Source organism: Phalacrocorax aristotelis, chromosome 3 (assembly GCF_949628215.1).
Source record: "Phalacrocorax aristotelis chromosome 3, bGulAri2.1, whole genome shotgun sequence".
NCBI lineage: Eukaryota > Metazoa > Chordata > Aves > Suliformes > Phalacrocoracidae > Phalacrocorax > Phalacrocorax aristotelis.
In genome coordinates, this window is record NC_134278.1 from 1,403,656 (window position 1) to 1,423,557 (window position 19,902).

Here is a 19,902-nt window from a genome sequence, read left to right on the forward strand (position 1 = left end):
AAATCTTACAGAGCTCTGGCCAAGACAGGCGTAGATTCTGCGCAAAGCTCAATTCTTCACAAACTTCTCTCTCCAGAGAAGGTTTCCGAGGAACAGCCCAGGAATTGCGCGTAATTTAAAAGAAGATACGCCGTGGGGCTATTCTTATTCTGCGCTAAAGGCGCAGATCAAGTAGGCTGCAACAACAGCCGAGCTCAGTCTTCATCATCTGTAGCTCTGTATTTAATGAGGAGCCACCAGATTTACCGCCAGCACGGGCCGGGGAGGTCTGCAAGGAAGCTGTGAGCTTCTCCAAATATACACCCCGCAATGGCAGGGGGATCCCCCAGCTTTGCTGACCACCGCCAGCGCGAAGAGGGACGTTACGCAGTCAGCAGCGTCGCGCTGGGGCTCGCGTATGTACCGGCGACGGCGAGTTAACGGCAACCGTTTCCGAGACGCTCCGCTGCCGGGCCAGCGGTGAGACAGCACGGTTTGGTGTCTTTTCTTTAAATCTCATTGGATACAAAGCTACACCAACCCCTTCCCTAGAATAAATATCATCGTCTTTACAGAACTGAAAGTCAATTCTCTTCCTTCCACCCACGTCCCTGAAAAAAAAGAGATGTATGTGCAGGCATACAGGTCTTCTCCCTTCAGAAGGTGTCCGTGGCACAGAGCTGGTCAGGCTGCCGGGAGAACCAACCAGGTTCTGAAGAAATGGCGTCAGAGTTCACTTTTTTGGGTGTTTTTTGTTTTTTGGCATTCTTAGCGATGATGACATATTAAGACATCTCAAACCACCTCATGATTGAGAAAGGAGAGAGACTTTATTTACATAAAGTCATCCGAATCGTTGCCATCCTGTGGGAAGAGAGACAAATCAGGACCATTGTGCACATTCAAACGGAAAATGGAGAAGCGGTGCGTTCAGCAGGATTTCAGAGCTGCCATTTATTGTGGTTTCCTGCTGTTACAGTACAAACACCACGAAATCAGACCAAACACACACAACGGCAGCTCTGAAGCGGGAAGAGCCCTGAGTGAGGCTCTGCGTTGTGAAACCGCAGCGGCTGTTTGCTGCCCTGAAGCTGCAGCCCATCTGCTGCGACCTGGGAGGAACCAGAGAACAGGTCCACCAGCAGCCCTGCAGACCACCGCCATATCACAACCTGAGCTTCTTTCCAACTTGGGAGAAGGAAAGCAGTCTGGCATCACGCGGGGGTCAGGTGCTGAGCGGAGGAGACCCCCTGCACAGCATTTCTGCCATGCCTCTCCCCGGCAAGCGTCACTGATCAGGCACAGCCTGCTTGTGCCTGTCAGGAGACGCTCGTACTTCAACCCAGTTCAAGTTTCAAAGGGGATCTCCATGCCAACCCGGAGGAAAAATCAAGAATTCTTGAAAACCACACGCTTCTCTAAATAGGTAGTCTGGGACTTGGATGGAAAGGGTGGATTTTAAACTGAGAGTCACTCAGAGGGGCTCCAAGACCTGTTTGCCCAAGGTCCCACCACGGAGGAAGCTGTGGATGCGCCAGACCTCAGGCAAAGCACAGGTGCATCCAGTGCATGTCAGGACCTCTTCTGAACTTCAGCCCCCAGCCCTCCTGTGATCACTTTCTCATTTCCCCCCTGCTGGCCTGTGCTCCTCCCTGCTTCTGCTCCTTCTCCATCAGCCTGCAGCCACACTATGCTGCTCCAGGCTCCGGGCTGACGCCTGCTTGGCTCGCTGCAAGCACATCCCTTCAGGCTTCCTCTTCTGGCCCTCAGCACCTACACTCATCCCTCCCCAAACTGTTGTCTGTACATCTCCAGTTTACCTCCTGTTAAAAATATGCATTTTCCCCCCCTCCCTTCATAGAATCCCGGACTGGTGGAGGTTGGAAGGGCCCTCTGGAGCTCATCCCGTCCCACCCCCTGCTGGAGCAGGCACACCCAGAGCAGGGGCACAGGGCCGCGTCCAGGCGGGGGGTGAATGTCTCCAGGGAAGGGACCCCACAGCCTCTCTGGGCAGCCTGTGCCCCTGCTCTGGCACCCGCACAGGGAAGGGGTTTGTCCTCATCTTCAGGTGGAACCTCCCGTGTTCCAGCTTGTGCCCGTGGCCCCTTGGCCTGGCGTTGGGCACCACTGAAAAGAGCCTGGCCCCATCCTCCTGACACCCACCCTTCAGATATTTATAGGCACTGATGAGATCCCCCCTCAGCCTTCCCTTCTCCAGGCTGAACAGACCCAGGCCTCTCAGCCTTTCCTCACGAGGGAGATGCTCCAGCCCCTGATCCCCTTGGCAGCTCTCCCCTGGCCTTGCTCCAGCAGTTCCCTGCCCTTCTTGCACTGGGGGGCCCAGAACTGGCCGCAGCCCCGCAGGTGTGGCCTCACTGGGGCAGAGCAGAGGGGGAGGAGAACCTCCCTCGCCCTGCTGCCCACACTCCTTTCCATGCCCCCCAGGACACCACTGGCCCCCTTGGCCCCAAGGGCCCGGTGCTGGCTCAGGGTCACCCCGCTGCCCCCCAGCACCCCCAGGGCCTCTCAGCAGAGCCGCTCTCCAGCAGGGCCCCCCCAGCCTGTGCTGGTGCGGGGGGCTGTTCCTCCCCAGGGGCAGGGCCTTGCACTGGCTCTTGCTGAATTCCCTGAGGCTCCCCTGGGCCCAGCTCTCCAGCCTGGCCAGGGCTCGCTGGGTGCCAGCACAGCCTCTGGTGTATCAGCCGCCCCTCCCAGCTCGGTACCGTCAGCGAACTGGCTGAGGTTACGCTCTGTCCCATCCTCCAGGTCACTGATGAATCTATTAAACAGGACAGGGCCCAGCACAGACCTCTGGGGAACACCGCTAGTTACGGGCCTGCAGCCACACCCTGCCCCAGTGATCACGACCCACGAAGTAACAAGGTGGTACAGGCAGGTCATGGTTGCCACCGGGGAGACCTCCTCTGCTCACGAGCCAGGTTATGCCCAAACAGCCACCAAGAAGAGTCAGGTCTGGTGTGTGCCTCCTAAATCTCTACTTGTTCTTTGGCTTCGTGGGAAGGGGACTGGGAGGGCTGTGCACACACTTCCAGCAGCACAGGCTCCGGCTGGCTGATGTACAGGCAACAGGGCCCTCTCCGAAAGGGGAGGAAAGTGGCAATGCCCTTCAGGGAGAAGGGGTGACGGAGACGTGCTCTGTCATGCAGAAGCCACCAAAGCCAGACTGCAGTGCGGGAGCTGTGCCATCACGATCCCGCATTGAATTTCAGCCGTCTCTGAAAGGTTTTCTGTGGGCATCAGCCGGCACTTACCTGATTGGAGGACATGTTCTCAGCCTTCATTAATGATGAGTAGCTCCTGGAAGGGAAATGACATTATCTTGCATGACATGTTTTCAAAACCCACCAACAGTGAGGCATTTTGATAAAACAGGACTGAGTCCCAGAAAAACACATTTTTTTTCCTTTCTAAACTCAGGCAGGCTAGACAAGCACTCACTTCTTCATCCTCTTTGGCTAATTAAAACAACCTGAGAAAGCCCAGGCACTACGCAGACTGCTTCTCCACAGCTTTGTTCAGGAACTACCAGCTAGATCATCCCAGGAGGTAGAAAATCCTTTACTTTGGGGGATGGCCAAGAGGCAGCTCTGGGGCAAGGTTAAATAAGCAGGCAGGCCCCTTGTTCTGCAGCACAGACATGCCTGGTTTAGTTTTCAGTCTCCTCAGTTTAGTTTGCTTCTCTAAGCCCTCTTTTCTGAGCTTTCCATGTGTTGAATTACTCAGGAAATCCCAGAGTTTTTCAAATTCTGGTTTACGCTGTCATTTACAGATGAACACGACTCACTAAGGCTTAAAAGTGAGCTTTTGGGGCCAGCCAGCAGCTGTGTCCAGCGCGTACGTACAGGGCCGTTGGTACTAAGGAACGAGCTCACTCATGCTGCGGCAAGGACAGAAAGGTCAACGTGACATTTCAAAACATCGTGCCTCATTCTGTGTTTAAAGGAGCGTGCGACTGAGGATTCACACACTGTAGTTAATGTCAGTGATGCAAGAGATGGCCGAAGAACTCTAGCGAAGGCTTGGTGCTTTCCGAAGCCCGCGCAAAGCTGGAAGCAGTTGCTGCCATCCCTATGGCAGAGCGAGCCAAGCGGCTTGCCCCATTTCACCCGAGTTAGGAACAAGTTTGAGAAGACACAGTCCTTTCTTTTAACAATGGTTTAACATCCAGGTTTATTTTAGGAAAAAAATGGGGAAAACGCATTTCATAGGATCACAGAATGTCCTGAGTTGGAAGGGACCCACAAGGATCATCAAAAGTCCAACTCCTGTCTCTGCACAGATTTATTCTAAAGACAAAGGAAATCGCTGGGCCATGCAGACGCCCACGCCAGCGCAGGTCAGCTGAACACCGAGGGCCGACTACTAAAGAGAAACTGCTGACCCACGACTCCCTCCCAGCACCGATGAAAACTGCACAAGTTAGAAGTTGGCACCACAATTTTATTACTTACCTAAGTTCTTCCAGCTCTTTCTTCTTCTTCATCTCTTCCTTTTCCTTCCGCTTCATCTCTTGGATCTGGGCTTTTTTCTCATTCCTCTCCTCTCTGTCCCGGGCTTCCTTCTCAGCAGCCAGGTCTGGGAAGCGCTCCACTTTTGTCTTCTCTAGCCGGTTCAGGATCTCATTCACCTTCTTCTCCACTGTCAGCATTTTCACCTTTGGAGTGCAAAGAACTGTGGTCCTTATAAAAAAATACTTTTATTCTGGCACTTTCTCAATGGAAAGAAAACACCCTATTTCCACTTTACACATGGCTGGATCCCACAAAACCAGACGCTAAGGAAAATTGCTGCCACCGAGGCCTATTCAGCAGGTTGTGTAACAGCGGAGAGAGGCCCCCTCCCAACACTCAGAAGCACATAGCTAATAATCGTAAGCATTGCTAAGTACATAAGCATTACTAATTTCGTTTCTTGGCACATGCTTCAACAAAGAGGCCAAGAGACAAGAACCAGCCTCTGCTGATTCCTGAAGAGGTGGCACGAGGTTTCTGGGGTCCGTTTTAGGAGAGAAGCTCACGTGCTGCTTGTTGACTGCAGAGTTTTTAGCATTTCTTGCCCTGGTACAGACCGGTTTTAAGCAAACAACGGCATCTCTAGAGAGCCTCTCTCCCAGCAGTCAAGCTACTCAACCAAAATTTAAGCATAACACTACCTGGGGACACTAGGTCAGGCTTGGCAATAGCTTAGTAGACTGCCTTGACCCTACACCAAAGCCACGCAGCTCCGCCTTTTACCAGGTTTCACAAAATCAGAGGCAGCACCAGGGCGAGACAGCTCTCAGAGCAGAGACAGCAGAGCCAACCCAGCAACAGACATCTCCAGGACCCCACGCAGCCCTGCTCTGCACAGCAAGTTCAAGTCCTGAGCCCTTCCGGACATGTGATTATACTACTGCCTGTGAGCTGATCTGAAGTGACTGCTCATATGCAGGCCCTTCAGCTGCAATAAGATGATTTCCGCAGAGATAAATTCAAGCGAATAGCACAGCCTGACGCGTGACACCATTCGGCGTCAGCAAAGACTCATCAGCTACACCGTGCCGCAGTTTAGAAACACATGCTGTGCAGGCTACACTATGCTGCAGGCTGACAATCAACCACGGGTTTTCAGGTGATGTTCAGGCAAGACCAAACATGCCCCGGGATCTCTCAGGAGCGGACGATTCCCTGGCTGTAGGGCAAACGCTGAAGACAATCCACCCAGCTATAAATATGGAAACATTAGAGTCTGCCGCCAGGTCACCGTTGCTGCCTTGCAGCAAACACTTACATCCTTCTGCCTGTGAAAGCCGATCTGCCCCACATCCATATCTGCGGTCTTCTTCAGGTTAGTCCACGGCGTGTACACCACGTTGACGTTGTTCATCTTGCAACCTAGGACGCAGGGGAGAAAGGAAGGAGGGAAACATTGCAGTTCTCTCCCTGCTGCAGGAGGTCTCAGCGCCTCCCATGCGCACGGAAACCGGCAGTTATTCTTGTCACAAACATTACTAGCTAGGCAAGAAAGAAGAAAACGGAGAAGTCCTTCCAGTGTTACAGTGAAATGGAAGAACACCACAACATCATTTTCTGCAGTAACACGAGCGCTGCGGCAGCGTTAACGAACTCCAGATGGAGACCGTCCTTGCCAGAGGAGCGATTCCTATGGAAGGGGGCCCCAAGGTGGTGTTAGAGAAGAGACTGCACGGCCTCCCTGGCTCAGCCAGCAATACGGAGGCACAAACGGGAATTTCGGAGATTTAAAATCCCTCCTTATGAAAGCATAAGGGGCAGCCCCAGCAGCTGCAAGCGACATCTGCTTCCCGTAAGACCTGCAGGCGCAGGCTTAACAAGAGAGCACCACAGCAGAAACGTCACAAACGTTTTGATCCAAAAAAACACACACTCGTGAGGACCAGAAACGTCACAAGCACCTCACGCCGATCTCCCGCGAGTCAGTATTACCTTGAATGCTGTTCGCCTTCACTAGATGGGCGCAGTCTATCAAAACTTCTTTAGGAATGTCATCCACTGTCTGCCCCTGTGAGAGAGCAAGGCAACGTGAGCGGCCTGCGGCAGGGGGCTGGGGGGGAGAGAAGGCTGAGGGGGGATCTCATCAAGGCTTATAAATATCTGAAGGGTGGGTGTCAGGGGGATGGGGCCGGGCTCTTTTCAGTGGTGCCCAACGCCAGGCCAAGGGGCCACGGGCACAAGCTGGAACACGGGAAGTTCCACCTGAACATGAGGACAAACCCCTTCCCTGTGCGGGTGCCAGAGCAGGGGCACAGGCTGCCCAGAGAGGCTGTGGGGTCCCTTCCCTGGAGACATTCACCCCCCGCCTGGACGCGGCCCTGTGCCCCTGCTCTGGGGGTGCCTGCTCCAGCAGGGGGTGGGACGGGATGAGCTCCAGAGGTCCCTTCCAACCCCCACCAGTCTGGGATTCTGAGACTGACGAGCACACAAATACCTGCCATGGCCAGGACGCAGGGCGTGATGCTCTGCAAGCACACCCAGGACCTCTACGCTCCACATTTTTGAAGACTGGAGTCTTCCATAGCATTTGTAAGGAGAGGCTTGAAATACCACAAGTGATTTGCACCCTGCTTTTCCCAAAAGTATTCTCCCCATTTGAGTGGGGTGATGGTTCCTTGACACACACTTGGTGTCAAGCCAGGAATCAATTGTTCTGTTGGGCCACATTAAAATTCCCACTCCTCCCCATATTATTTGGTAATGGAGGCTGTAAATTCAGTCTCCCCACACCAGTGGTTACCTGCACCCTTAGGGACCCCCGCAGGCTTTGCACATGAGCAAAGAGAGTCTTCTTATGCGGGTGGATGTTAATGTTTTTAAATATACATGTCACAGGATTACCTTGTGTAACCGAAGGTACACGTGTGCTGACGAGAGTTTATCCACATGAAACCTACAGAATAAAAAAAAAGCACATTTAACAGAGGATGAGAGATGCTGATCTGTTCTGAAAGATTTACTTCCTAATAAGTGACGAAACAGCCACTCCACGGACGACAAAAGTAGAGAAACATTCATTATACACATGCTTAAAAGCAGGCAAGAGATTGAGCCCACCCTTCAAGGAACAGCAGTCCTCTCAATGGGAGAGTGAAAAAATAAAAACCTCCCTTTTTTCCCTTTTAAATGCTATACTACATGGAGGCAACACTCACAGGATGAGCCCATGCATGTGGCATTTTGGTCTATTTATCCTTAAGAGAAACAGCAAACTCATGACCCCTGCAGCAGGTGCCGCTAGTTACGCCACTGACATGACTGGTCTCACCCCACAGAGCATATAAACCAAACCCCAGTTTCTCAGCGGTCAGCAGAACCGTCCACGGAGCCCCATGCTCTGCCGCCAACAGCAGGAACAGCGCCGGAGCTTGTGGCTTCAGGGGGCACCAATCCCGATGGCAGGTGAACACCAGTTCTGTGTTCACTTCATCCACTCCCTCTGAGATGTCACAAGCCTCGATCACCCCCCAGACCTCTCCCCACCAGCGGGAGGAGCGCTCTCCTCTCCAGTCCCTCCTGACAGCACGGCCGCTCAGCTCCTCGATGGCTTCAGCTCTCCAGACCTTTTCTAACCTGACTGCGTTTCTACCTTTATCACCTATTTTTAAGCCCTGCCCCGATCAACGCTCACTCCAACCCTGCAAACTTCCAAGGACAGAGCGGGGGGAACTGATCTCACGTCACCTCCCAACCTTTCTTTCCACCGCTTTCTTTTTAATGTAACGAGACCTTTTCCCTTCCTGACGCAAGACAGAAAATGCTCCAGCACCAACATATGAACTCTCGCTCGTACCTCCTGAGCCTCCTGCCCTCGTTCCACTGGATCCTCCTTAAGAGGAGTAAGTCTAAAAGGTGCCAGGCACTGTTAGGATAACAATTCCCAGGAGGCCTCCGCAAGAGGACCGATGGTATTTCGTTGAGGTGGCACTAGGGTACAAAAAAAAGCATCTCGGATGGTGTTGGTGTGAGCCACAAGATACGAGAGATGGGGAAAAGATTACTTTCGTGGTTCAGGTGATTTGAGGATGCATTTCAAGGTCGCTACTAAATAACAGTATAGACATACCTTAAATTCTGTAGTGATAGGACAAACACGAGACAGAAAACGAATGTGATACTGCTACAACAAAGCGTTATTGAGCTGAAGTACAATCTCTTCTGCTAGAAAAGAAGAATACTCCCCTGCCAGTTAGCTGCCTGCTGACAAAACGACCTCTACGGGGCACGTTAGCTACTACCTGTTCAAACCTACCGAGACGCCTCAGCTCGTCCCGGCAAAGCCACCCTGAAAAGCGAGAAGGAGCACAACCCACATGGTGATTCTTGCTACAAGCTGTCAGCGAAGGAGAGGGCAGCAGCTGCAATACATCTGCCTGTGCGATAGCGCCTGAAAGCAAGCTACCTCCTTCATAAACATCTCACAAACCTCCTCGGGATGGAAGCTTTATGGACTGATCCAGCCAGCAAAGATGCCACCAGCTGCTGCTGACAGGATCGGGAACTCCCCTTCTCTTGGATTTCTCTTCTGATGAGATCTTACAAGCCAAAACCAACCCACACATGTCAGAGCGCTGCCTTTTGCCCATCTGGCCACAGCTCTAGCTTTCACCCAGCAGGAATCACAACGTCAAACTCCTCTGCTCCTGCTCACCGGCTCCGACTCCCGAGACAGCGACAGCTGTTTTCCCGGACAGGCCAGCGCTTGCCCACAGCGCACGCAGCGGGGACACGGAGCACACACAGAGGAAAAGGCACTGGGAGGCAACAGGCAGTTTTCTCTAAGCATAGCATTTACTATTGCTCAGAAAACTCCTGGCTCCATCCCCAGGCCCCGTCTGGCTGCTCCATGATTTCACAGGTTTGTGCCGCCGCTCTCCTCATCCTGGTAGTCTTTTGGTTTTGCTGGTTTGGCTTGTCCGTGCACGGGGATATCCAGGAGCTGCTACTCCTGCTTGACTCGGGAGGTGCTCTCTTACAAATACCTGGCTGCCTTTCCCATTTAACTCTGCCCATTTCCCAAACACACTAAGAGCAACAGCAAGCAAGCACCTATATTCTGAAACACAAACATCTGTGTGTGGAGTTACTGCTGCTCCAGCAGCTCCACACACAGATAAACCCCAAAAAGCTTCACGAAGGGACCAGCTCTTATGATGAACGAACCGAGGGATGGAGGGTGTAGGGACTAGAAACTTGTCTCAACATTGCTGGCGGGCAAGTTTCACTACTAAAGCCCGATCACTCCGGCAGCTGAGCAGAACGGTTTAATCACCAAGGTCGACCCGGCAGGAATGTGCACCCCGTTATCTCGGAGTGCTCGTCCTCCACGCGTATGCCCGGGCCCAAGGCCGACTGGCGACATACGGGGGGGGCTCGGACCCTCCAGAACCTTCTAGCGACAGTACCGGGCATGCGCCCCACCGCCGAGTGGGAGGCAGGGGTACGCAGAGCAGTTACTGACTACGCAAGAGAGCAACCTTATAAAAGGGGAAAGCAGCGGAGACGACGGGGCGTGTTCTGGAACATCCCCCCCTCCACCGGCTCCAAAGATGCATCGGACGCCTGGACTCCCCCTGCACCCAGGCCAGACGGACCGCCGCAGATCCGTGGTGATAGCTATCGCGACAGCCCCACTCCCTCCCTCTCTCCCTCTCGTTCCCTTTTTCACCTTTTTTTTTCCTCTTTCTTTGCTTTTCTCTCCTGTATCTATTTCGGGCCAAATAACACGACTTGGCACTTGACTCCGTTTTGAGTCTTAATTCTGTTCCCGAGAACGTAAAAGGAACCTGGTGACGATAACACATTGGCGTTAATCAGAAGTTAAGCCCAGCCGCCCCCAACCTCCCAGAATTATCTGAGGCCAGTTGGAAAGCAAGGGGGTTTAACCTCTGCCAAACCCAACAGTGGGTCGTGACATTTTAAATTGCCGTAGCCGGCAGGATTCTCGGAGAACAGAAAGTGCAACATTAATGTGTAACCTCCTGAGGGTGAATAGGGGCAACTTGGAATATTAAGCTGTGGCCCCCTCAGGGCGATATCGCCCCTTTGTGTTAAGTAAGATGGCCGTTCAGAGGGCAGTGGATGCCGGCGATTACGTCTCTTCACTGGTGGAAGGGATAAATAAACTATACGATCTTTTGGCGGCACACCGATCTCGTCCCTCACCCCAGGGACAAGATTGGGCAAAAACCCATTGGTTTCAATCGCAGGGTGTGGTAGACAGGATAAGGGTGCTGCAGAAAGAAGCGGAGGTTAGACTGGGGAAAGGAAAAGCTATAATCTGTGCAGTACTGGGAGCGAGTCTGGCAGCGGCGGTGGAAGATAAGAAACGGCGGCTTTGTCAAGCCGCCGCCATAACAGACTCACTGCAGATGGCCACAAGGTCACTGCAGGCGCAACTGAAGGAAAAGAAGCAAGTGCTGGAGGAGGAGAGAAATCAAAATTCCATATTAAAGGAGGAATTGAGGATTAACTCCTGAGGGAAGCGGGTACGCTGGCGGAGGTAGAGGTGAAGCTTTCGGAGAAAGGGATACGGCAAGTTTACCCTTAGGGAGACTTGCAGAAGGCAAGGGAAACTGTAGAAAGCCTCCCTCGTGTATCCACGGGTTAAAGCAGAGCATTTGTATAAGGACGATAATGATGATCGTCTTCAAGTTCTACGGAGGAAGAATTACGGCCGCTCTAGGAGGGACAACAACCCCGGACCATCCGCGGTCGGGAAGGAAAGTGTGGATGTGGGGGGATGTAGTGCAGGAATTAATTCAGTTTTGGCAGAAGGGACCAGAAGGTCCTATCCGACCGACTGGGTTTTATTCTAGAAGTTTTAAGGACGCCCAAAAGCAATACTCCAGCTGGGAAAAGGGTTTGTTTGTAGTGAGCTTAGCCCTTAGAGAAGCGGAGCAAACCATACACCAACAACCTATAGTTTTAAGGGGGCACTTAAGGTAATTAGACCTGTGTTAGCAGGGACCCCTCCCCCTGACGGGGTGGCCCAAAGGGAGACTGTGAGAAAATGGTATGCTAAAATTGAACATTACTGTAGTGTTTTTTCCGTCACTGAAGGTGCCCCAAAGGTGTTAAACATATAGGAAGAAGTGACAAACGTTCCGGACTAGGGTACCCCCCCTTTTTGTTGTTAAACTTGCTCCACCCTTTTCAGAGGAGCTGCGAAATGTGTGGTTCACAGCCGCCTCTGCCAAGCGAGAGGGTCAACAGTGGAAGTATCGGGCTGTGGCTGTTAATGTGGGTACCAAGAGGGAAATAATAACCGACAGCGAGGGCAGTGCCCAAGCGGGAGAGCTAGTGGCAGTACGGAGTGTGTTACCATCGGGGCCGTACCCCCCGTGCTTGCTGGAGCCCTTACTAGGCATGCCTGGAAGGCTAAAGGTGCCTGGGGAAAGGAGCACAAACTTAACACTCGCTGGATTGTCCCCTCATTTTAACTGTGCAGACGAAGCCCAAGCAGGGCGAGTCGATGTTTTGTTTCATTTCACAGGAGACCTCCGTGGGAACGAGACCGAGCCTGGTAAGATCAACATTTGATTGATGTAACCATTTGTGTTTTTGTAATCTTTTTTTTTAACATTTGTAAGCTTAGGCTGGATTTGCAGAGCAGAATGTCAGTTTTGTTGTTTGGGTGTATCGTATGGACCGCGTCCCCTGGATCAGTTACCCCCTCAGAGACTTTGGGGATGAAGGGAATGATATGCAGAATTCTGTCATGCAATTGGCCAAACAAATGGCAGGTGTTCACAACCTCACGAAATGCTGGATATGCAGAGGGCTTTTTGGTCCTTAAGTTGGCCCTGGGTAGCTATCCCTTTGCTGCCGAAATGGTCGGCGAGCAGATACAGCGAAGCGAAAGGGAACAAAACGTGGGAAAGCTCACGTGATTCACCACGGCACATAAAATTTCCCGAGAAAGGTAAATAGTGCTTGGCTGGAACACAAAAGGATGGGCCCTTTGTGGGCAACAGCCCGTGCGAGTGGACGTATCAGAATGTAAGCATAGCCGTTTGGGTGGGGGAAGAGCCACATAAAAAGGATGACTTCATACACCCCTGTGCCTGGGTGAATGATGAGGGATACACGAACGCATTTCCCAGATTTTGGACTCTTACGCTTGATGCAAGTCAAGGTGACACTTAGGCCATGATTGTATTTGGGACCAGGAAGCAGGAGCTTGTAACTGTAATATTGTGATAGAATAGATTGGCCCCGTTGGAGGGCAACATGGGAAGAGCTTTGTTCAGACAAACCCTGTTGTGAAAACACCACAAAGGAATCGCTGTATTGTTGTGTTGAAAGTGGCCCACTTGGTTTAGAACCTACCCCTTATTTTGACCCTTCACCCCGTGTGGAACATCAGAGAGGACCCTTTGCCAATGGATCAGTGGCCCTCGAGGGACACTGTTGGATATGGGGAAACCGCGCGTATGAAGTGCTGCCAGCAAACTGGTCAGGGATGTGTTGTGTTGGGGTGATCCGTCCTTGTTTTTCTTACTCTCAGAAACAGGCAGAAATCATTTAGGTGTTCAAGTATATGATTTAAAGCAGGAAAATGATCCAAAATTATTGATCCCTCCCTCACTGATGGGCCAGTCCTGGGGTAAAGGTGTGTGGGCCCCGCAGTGTATCATATGACGTTATGGACCCACAACGTGGAACCCTAATGAATGGGTGCTCGAGAACCCATTTACAACCCAAATCGTATTATCCAGCTGCAAGCTGTATTAGGAATTATCACCAACCAAACAGCTGAGGCCCTTGACCTAGTGGCAGATCAGGCAACCCAAATGCAGGCTGCAATTTATCAGCATCGCATGGTTCTCGACTACCTACTAGCCAAGGAAGGCAGAATCTGTGGGAAATCGAATGATTCTAATTGCTGTTTAAAGAGAGATGACAATGGCAAGGTCGTAAAACAAATTACTGCTGGAACACGGAAATTAGCCCATGTTCCTGCCCAAACCTGGGAAGGCCGGAGTGTTGATACGCTCCCCTGGCTTCCGGGAGGGTGTTGGGTTAAATGAATCTTATTTTACCTACTGTGTGCTCTAGCAATGTTACTGGTTTTGCCGTGTGTCATCCCATGTTTCATTTAACCCAATGTGTTGTCGCAAACATGCAGTTTGTACCCACGGTGTCACAGGATGGAGTTAAACAAATCCAAGCTGTACATCAGCCTGTGTCACCCACAGAGCAAATTGCACGAACTGTTTGTCTCCCCAGTCTTTTTTTTTTTTATTGAAAACTGAATTGTTACGGATGTTAGGCATTGGCCTTGTTTAGAGTTGATACTACTACAACGTTTTGGCCTTCATAGCTAAAATCTTTGTTATTGATCTAATCTTTCTGCCTTTTTGTTCTTTCTCTCACCACTGTCTCTATATTCGCCACCAATGTTGAGCCACAGGGTGGTGTCAGGGACTAGAAACTTGTCTCAACATTGCTGGCGGGCAAGTTTCACTACTAAAGCCCGATCACTCCGGCAGCTGAGCAGAACGGTTTAATCACCAAGGTCGACCCGGCAGGAATGTGCACCCCGTTATCTCGGAGTGCTCGTCCTCCACGCGTATGCCCGGGCCCAAGGCCGACTGGCGACATACGGGGGGGCTCGGACCCTCCAGAACCTTCTAGCGACAGTACCGGGCATGCGCCCCACCACCAAACTGTTCAACCCAACAGTGGATCGTGACAGAGGGGAATGAATTCAGAATCAGCAGGGTCCCAACACCTGCACCTGGGTCTGCTGCAATCCACCTCTGCCCTGGGATTGCCTCTAAAGTGCTAAGTGGCCTTGGGAAAAGAGACACTCCAGTGTTGGTGGGAGTGAGAGGGTTGTTACAATCCTTCAACTCAGTCGCATAAGGGAAGGCGGTTTGTTTCAGTACCTACCAAATATCTTCAGGCCAGCCATACTTTATTAGGTCTTCATCTGTAGGAATAAAAGTATCAATGAGCAAAGCCCAGGACCTCATCAACAACAAATCGAAGTACGTGACAAGAGCAGGAGCCCTCCTGTTGCTCAGCCGTTTCACGGTGGCTGAATGGAAAGAAAAGGGCTTTAATGCTGCTCCTGCCGGCTCCAGGTATGCCAGGAGCCACCATTTTGGGAGCAGGCAGCAGCTTTGGGAAGCCGGAGGTGACAACCAAAACCCTGAATACACCCCACGTCCATCCCTTTCCACCACTCTAGCGTTTAGGAAACTTTTAAGTGAAAATATGTTTCTTCAAATACCAATCTAATGGGGGGAGGCTTTCAGGGCAAGTGTTCAAAACAGGGGCACTAACACTTTTCCCTTGGAGTGGGACGCCTGGGTTTCACTGCTGCGGAACCAGGAGGAACAGCAGAACCATAACCCTCACCGTGAGGAAAAGGGTGCGGGAAACCTACGGAGTACGAATGATCCCTGGAGAGGGGAGAAACGCAGACTGAGCAGGGAAAAGGACTGTTGATTTGCAAGATGTTAGCAGACACAACCTGAAAAACAGTATTTTTCTATAGACAGATTTTGTTTTTGCACTTAATTTAGTTTTCCCTTGTATCTGAAGGCAGTTACTCTGCCTAGAGGAGTTACAAATGTATTTCTCCTAACTAAAAGTACCACGGTGGGTTTCAAAGGGGTAAGTCAGAATCACTTGCAAGTGCAGACAAGTATTCAAAGAGTATTTCAAGTTAAGACAAAGACACCTTTTCAAAATGACCTTAAATCCCCACAAATCTAAACCCAGTCTGTTGGGCATCATTACATTAACGTACTTACTTTCGTACTTATCTTTTCCCATGTAAATGGTGTAAACGGAAGGAACGACTGCAGGATAGAAAGAGAAAAACAAATCAAAAATGGTTTGGACAAATTGTGTAAGGAATGATGAACACACCAGTCTTGGTCACAGAAATTAGGATGAAAACTGCTCCCTCCCACATCCCTCCGGGGAGGCCAAATGAAGATTGTTTTGCGTTTCCTCCAGATTTTATCCCAAATGCTTCAAAGGACTTTGGAAAGAAGCATTTCCACTGCTCTCCAAGGAAGATTATGCAGCAAGGAACAGCTTTCTGGGCAAAACACCCCCCACATCTAGGTGGTTCAGGTGGTTATCTGAAAAGCAGGTCCGCCCCCTGGTGAGCCATGAGCCAATAATCACACCCTCAGGAGAGACGTTGCTAATTTATTTCAGGGTTGCGCAAGCCTGGGTGCACAGTGGGTTTCCACAAATCAAGCACCCCAAAGCCTTAAACCTTATCATATTTATACAATAGGTCCATACATATTCTACCTAATACATATTCATTCTAATCTACATAAGTTATATCTTTGGCACTGAGTCATGCTTCTTGGCTCCGCTTCGGTTTCTTCCACGCATGCTTTCCTTACTTCAGGGGTCTTTGGTGATCTTGATGGACGGGGCATCCTAACTCCTGTTCCACTGAAACAACTTAAAAATATTCTCTCTTAGAAATTCTCACTCACTTTTCTTCCCCCCCAAAAAAACAACAAACCACGCTTGTCATTAATTAAATGAGTGAGCTGATGGCCAAGACATCTCGGCCCTAGCCTTAGATTAACTATTAACAATGATTAATCAAAAAGGAGTCTATATTCACGCTAACTTAATCACACACAATATCCCTTAGATTCATGCTAACTAAACATATACAACACCCCTCAGATTCATGCTAAGCAACACTCCTCAGATTCACGCCAACTCCTTGTATCCAAGGTTGGGGGGGGGTTTTGCCCTCTTACAAGATTGTACCTGTGTAATTGTATAATCTGTTTGATTAAGCAGATATCTGCAAGCCAGAAAGGCTGACATCCTATTTACAGTATGGGATTAACTCTCTGCGTGGCCTTGAGTCAGACAGCTCATCTGCCTGGCCCTCACTTCCCCACAGGACCAGAAGTCCAATGTGAGCTTCTCCCAGGTAGCCGGGGAGGATTAAAATTCAATGGAAAGACTGAGGTTGCATAAACAGCAGCTGGTGACTCGTTTGTCTCATCTATGCCTTTTCAGGACACTTGAAGTAACGTCCTTCTCTTCTTTAGGGCTCATTCCATCATGCAGTAAAGAAACTGCCAGCTCTGGGAAACCAAACACATGTCCCTTCAAGGCCAGCAGCCTTGGGGCAGAGGGGCTGGGAAGTGCCCGGCGGAGAGGGCCCCGGGGGTGCTGGCTGACAGCCGGCTGGGCATGAGCCAGCAGTGCCCAGGTGGCCAAGGAGGCCACCAGCCCCCGGGCTTGTGTCAGCACTGGTGTGGCCAGCAGGAGCCGGGCAGGGATGGGGCCCCTGTGCTGGGCACTGGGGAGGCCCCACCTCGAATGCTGGGCTCAGGTTTGGGCCCCTCGGGACAAGAAGGCCCTTGAGGGGCTGGAGCGTGTCCAGAGAAGGGCAGCGGAGCTGGGGCAGGGTCTGGAGCACAAGTGTGCTGGGGGGCGGCTGGGGGAGCTGGGGGGGTTTAGCCTGGAGAAGAGGGGGCTGAGGGGAGCCCTTCTCGCTCTCTGCAGCTGCCTGAGAGGGGCTGGAGTGAGGGGGGGGCTGGTCTCTGCTCCCAAGTCACCAGTGACAGGACGAGAGGAACCGGCCCCAGGCTGCGTCAGGGGAGGTTTGGGTTGGATGTGAGGGAAAATGCCTTCCCTGCCAGAGGGGTCAGGCCCTGGCACAGGCTGCCCAGAGAGGTGGGGGAGTCACCTTCCCTGGGGGGGTTCAAACACCGTGCAGCCGTGGCACTTCGGGCCATGGTTTAGGAGGCCTGGGGGTGTTGGGTTGGGGGTTGGACTTGATGATCCTGGAGGTCTTTTCCAACCTTAATGATTCTGTGATTCTATTCTATGAAATAAGAATTCAAAATATGAAAGGATTAGATGCCTGTGGGAGTTAAAGATTGGAAAAAGTCCTCGCTGGACGCACAGGAAATGTGAGATCATCATGACTACAGGCACTATCTGTAAGTGTAAAATTAAATGCTCAAAAATAGAGTTGCATTAGTGATGGGTCCATGAAAATGAAGTCCATCCTACCAAAAGAGTAGGGGAATGCCAACATAACCGAGCAGGAGATTACTTCCAACCCATATAATTTAATACGCGCAGTAACAGTGCCACACATTTTAGGCAAACCGCGATAGCCTCGTTATTGTAGATCTCTCCCTGGCAGCACAACTGATTATAGCATGTCACAAGCCCTCTGCGGAACCGTCAGTTAAAAATAAAGGATATTGTTCACATCATTTGCAGAGTTACCCGCAGCTTGTCCACTCCTCGTACCCCCCGAGTTACCCTATGTGTCTGTCGGGCACTGTGTTCAGCCCTTTTCTCTCCAGAAAAAGGCCCACGTCCAGGAAAGTCTCTCAACTTCTCACTAGCAGCCTGCTCTCAGCAGAAATTACTTGCATCTGAGCATCAGATTAAGTGACCAACACAGCCAGTGCAGCTGTCCGCTGGGTGTATAAAGGGCCTGCCTTCCCCCAGCAAAGCAAAAAAGGGTTTTAAACAAATCCCAAGAACAAATTTATTTTAAGAAACATTCACAGACTGTTAAGTCTTGCCTTGCCCAAGGAAAATCAAGCAGCCAGACGCTCAAATCCTTCTCATTAACGAGCATCACCTCTAGGACTGAGGATAGGAATGCTGTGCAATTCTAGCTTGTGGATACAGTGGGCAAAGGGTAAAAATCATGCTGAAACTTTCACAAGTTATACACTAGTGAAATGACCAAACAGGAATATTCCTGTACCTCTGTATCACCAGCCCATACTGCATCAAACCACAGATTTCTGATGCTTTGGAAGTGGCTACCCTTTTTGTACGGGCAAGCAAAAGAGATCTGCCTGTATCAATTAAGAATACTAATTAACTTTGCTGATGATGCAAAATTGGGAGGAGCTGTTGATACTCCCGAGGGCAGAGAGGCCCTGCAGAGGGGTCTGGACACACCGGAGAGCTGGGCAATCACCAGCCCTATGGAGTTTAACAAGGGCAAGCGCCGGGTTTTGCCCCTGGGGCAGGGCAGCCCCGGCTGTACAGACGCCTGGGGAACGAGGGGCTGGGGAGCAGCTCCCCAGGGAGGGACCGGGGGGCTCTGGCCGATGGCAGGTTGAACACGAGCCACCAGCGTGCCCTGGCAGCCCAGAGGGCAACCGTGCCCTGGGGGGCACCGAGCCCTGCATCGCAGCCAGGTGAGGGGGGGGATTGTCCCGCTCTGCCCCGCGCTGGAGCGGCCTCACCCCGAGCGCTGTGGGCAGCGTTGGGCGCCGCAGGACATTGGGGGTATAAAGGTACTGGAGAGTGTCCCGAGGGGGCCGCGGAGTTGGGGAAGGGTTTAGAGGGGAAACCGTACGAGGAGTGGCTGAAGTCCCTGGGTTTGTTCAGCTGGAGCAGAGGAGGCCGAGGGCAGCCTCATGGCGCTCTGCAGCTCCCTCCCGAGGGCAGGAGGAGGGGCAGGGCTGGTCTCTGCTCTCTGGTGACCAACGCCAGGCCCCGAGGGAATGGCAGGGAGATGTGTCAGGGGAGGGTTAGGCTGGGCATTAGGAGAAGGTCCTTCCCCCAGAGGGTGGTGGAGCCCTGGCACAGGCTCCCCAGGGAGGCATAACGGCACCAGCCTGGCAATATTCAAGCAGTACTTGGACATGGCCCTCAGAGACACGGTGTGAATTTGGGGTGTCCTGTGCAGGGACAGGAGCTGGACTCGATGGGCCTTGTGGGTCCCTTCCAGCTCAGGGCATTCTGTGACTCTATGATCAAAGGAAAAATAATGAGACAATTTACATCTTTTGCCTTCCCTCCAACTTCTGACAGCGGTGCACTTGAGAAAGCTCTTCAGAAGTCACTCACCGAAGCTGTTAATTTATTCAAAGCTGTTGTTAACAGCTGCTGAGCGGCTCCTCAGCGCAGGGAACCCCGCAGCTCCTGCAATGACTTTAAACTGTCTCTGATTCCGGCCCAGCCCCGGGGCTCGCAGAAAGGCAGGGACAGGGCTAACGGGGGTGCTCAGAGGGGTGGGGGCTGCGCCGTTACCGGGCGGCGCCGCTCGCTGAGGGACCGGGCGCGGCCCAGCGTTCCCTCACAGAGGTGGGGCCCGGCCCGCCACAGGCCGCCCCGCGCAGGCGCTAAGGCCACTCTCCCCTCACCCACTCACCATTGGAGGTGAAGTAAAACACCATGGCGATGGCGGCAGCGGCTCCTCAGCCCGCGGGGCCCGAGGCTCCACACAGCTGCCGCGACCCAGCTCCGGCGGCCCCTGGCGACGGGGCGGAAGTGGGGAGCACGGCGCATGCGCACGGAGCCACGCCGCATGCGCAGTACGGGGCGAACGCGCTGGCCCTACCCTTACGCATGAGCTAACAAGCCGGGCGGTGAAGCCAGTAAGAGCGTTGCGCATGCTTCGAGC

The 19,902-nt window shown here is 52.1% G+C and overlaps 2 protein-coding genes across 3 annotated transcripts in view; one reads left to right on the forward strand and one right to left on the reverse strand.

Moving 5' to 3' along the window:
- Positions 1–528: 528 nt before the first annotated feature.
- CCDC25 (coiled-coil domain containing 25) lies at positions 529–19,810 on the reverse strand. 2 transcript variants are annotated; one of them, XM_075086466.1, is made up of 9 exons: positions 19,651–19,810; positions 15,278–15,325; positions 14,409–14,448; positions 7,353–7,404; positions 6,444–6,519; positions 5,770–5,873; positions 4,452–4,654; positions 3,252–3,297; positions 529–843 (listed from the first exon to the last, which is right to left on the reverse strand). In XM_075086466.1, exons 1-9 carry the CDS (start codon positions 19,673–19,675, stop codon positions 814–816), a joined length of 624 nt encoding a protein of 207 aa, XP_074942567.1. In that variant the 5' UTR covers positions 19,676–19,810; the 3' UTR covers positions 529–813. The 2 variants fall into 2 exon arrangements, with proteins under 2 accessions (XP_074942567.1, XP_074942566.1); XM_075086465.1 differs by having other exon boundaries at positions 791–1,091; positions 19,651–19,791.
- The window catches only part of ESCO2 (establishment of sister chromatid cohesion N-acetyltransferase 2), a 33,189-nt gene continuing 23,310 nt past the window's right edge, over positions 10,024–19,902 (forward strand). Inside the window, exon 1 of the mRNA XM_075086455.1 lies at positions 10,024–10,120. The gene's annotated coding sequence lies outside the window, so the exon portion shown is untranslated. The remainder of the gene's footprint in view (positions 10,121–19,902) is intronic.

Coding starts and splice junctions, on each gene's coding strand:
- CCDC25 (XM_075086465.1), bottom strand. CDS start 19,675: ATGGTGTTTTACTTCACCTCCAATG. Junction 14,449..15,277: donor GGGAAAAGATAAGTACGAAA/GTAAGTACGTTA, acceptor TTATTCCTACAG/ATGAAGACCTAATAAAGTAT. Junction 5,874..6,443: donor GAAGGCGAACAGCATTCAAG/GTAATACTGACT, acceptor CCTGCGTCCTAG/GTTGCAAGATGAACAACGTC.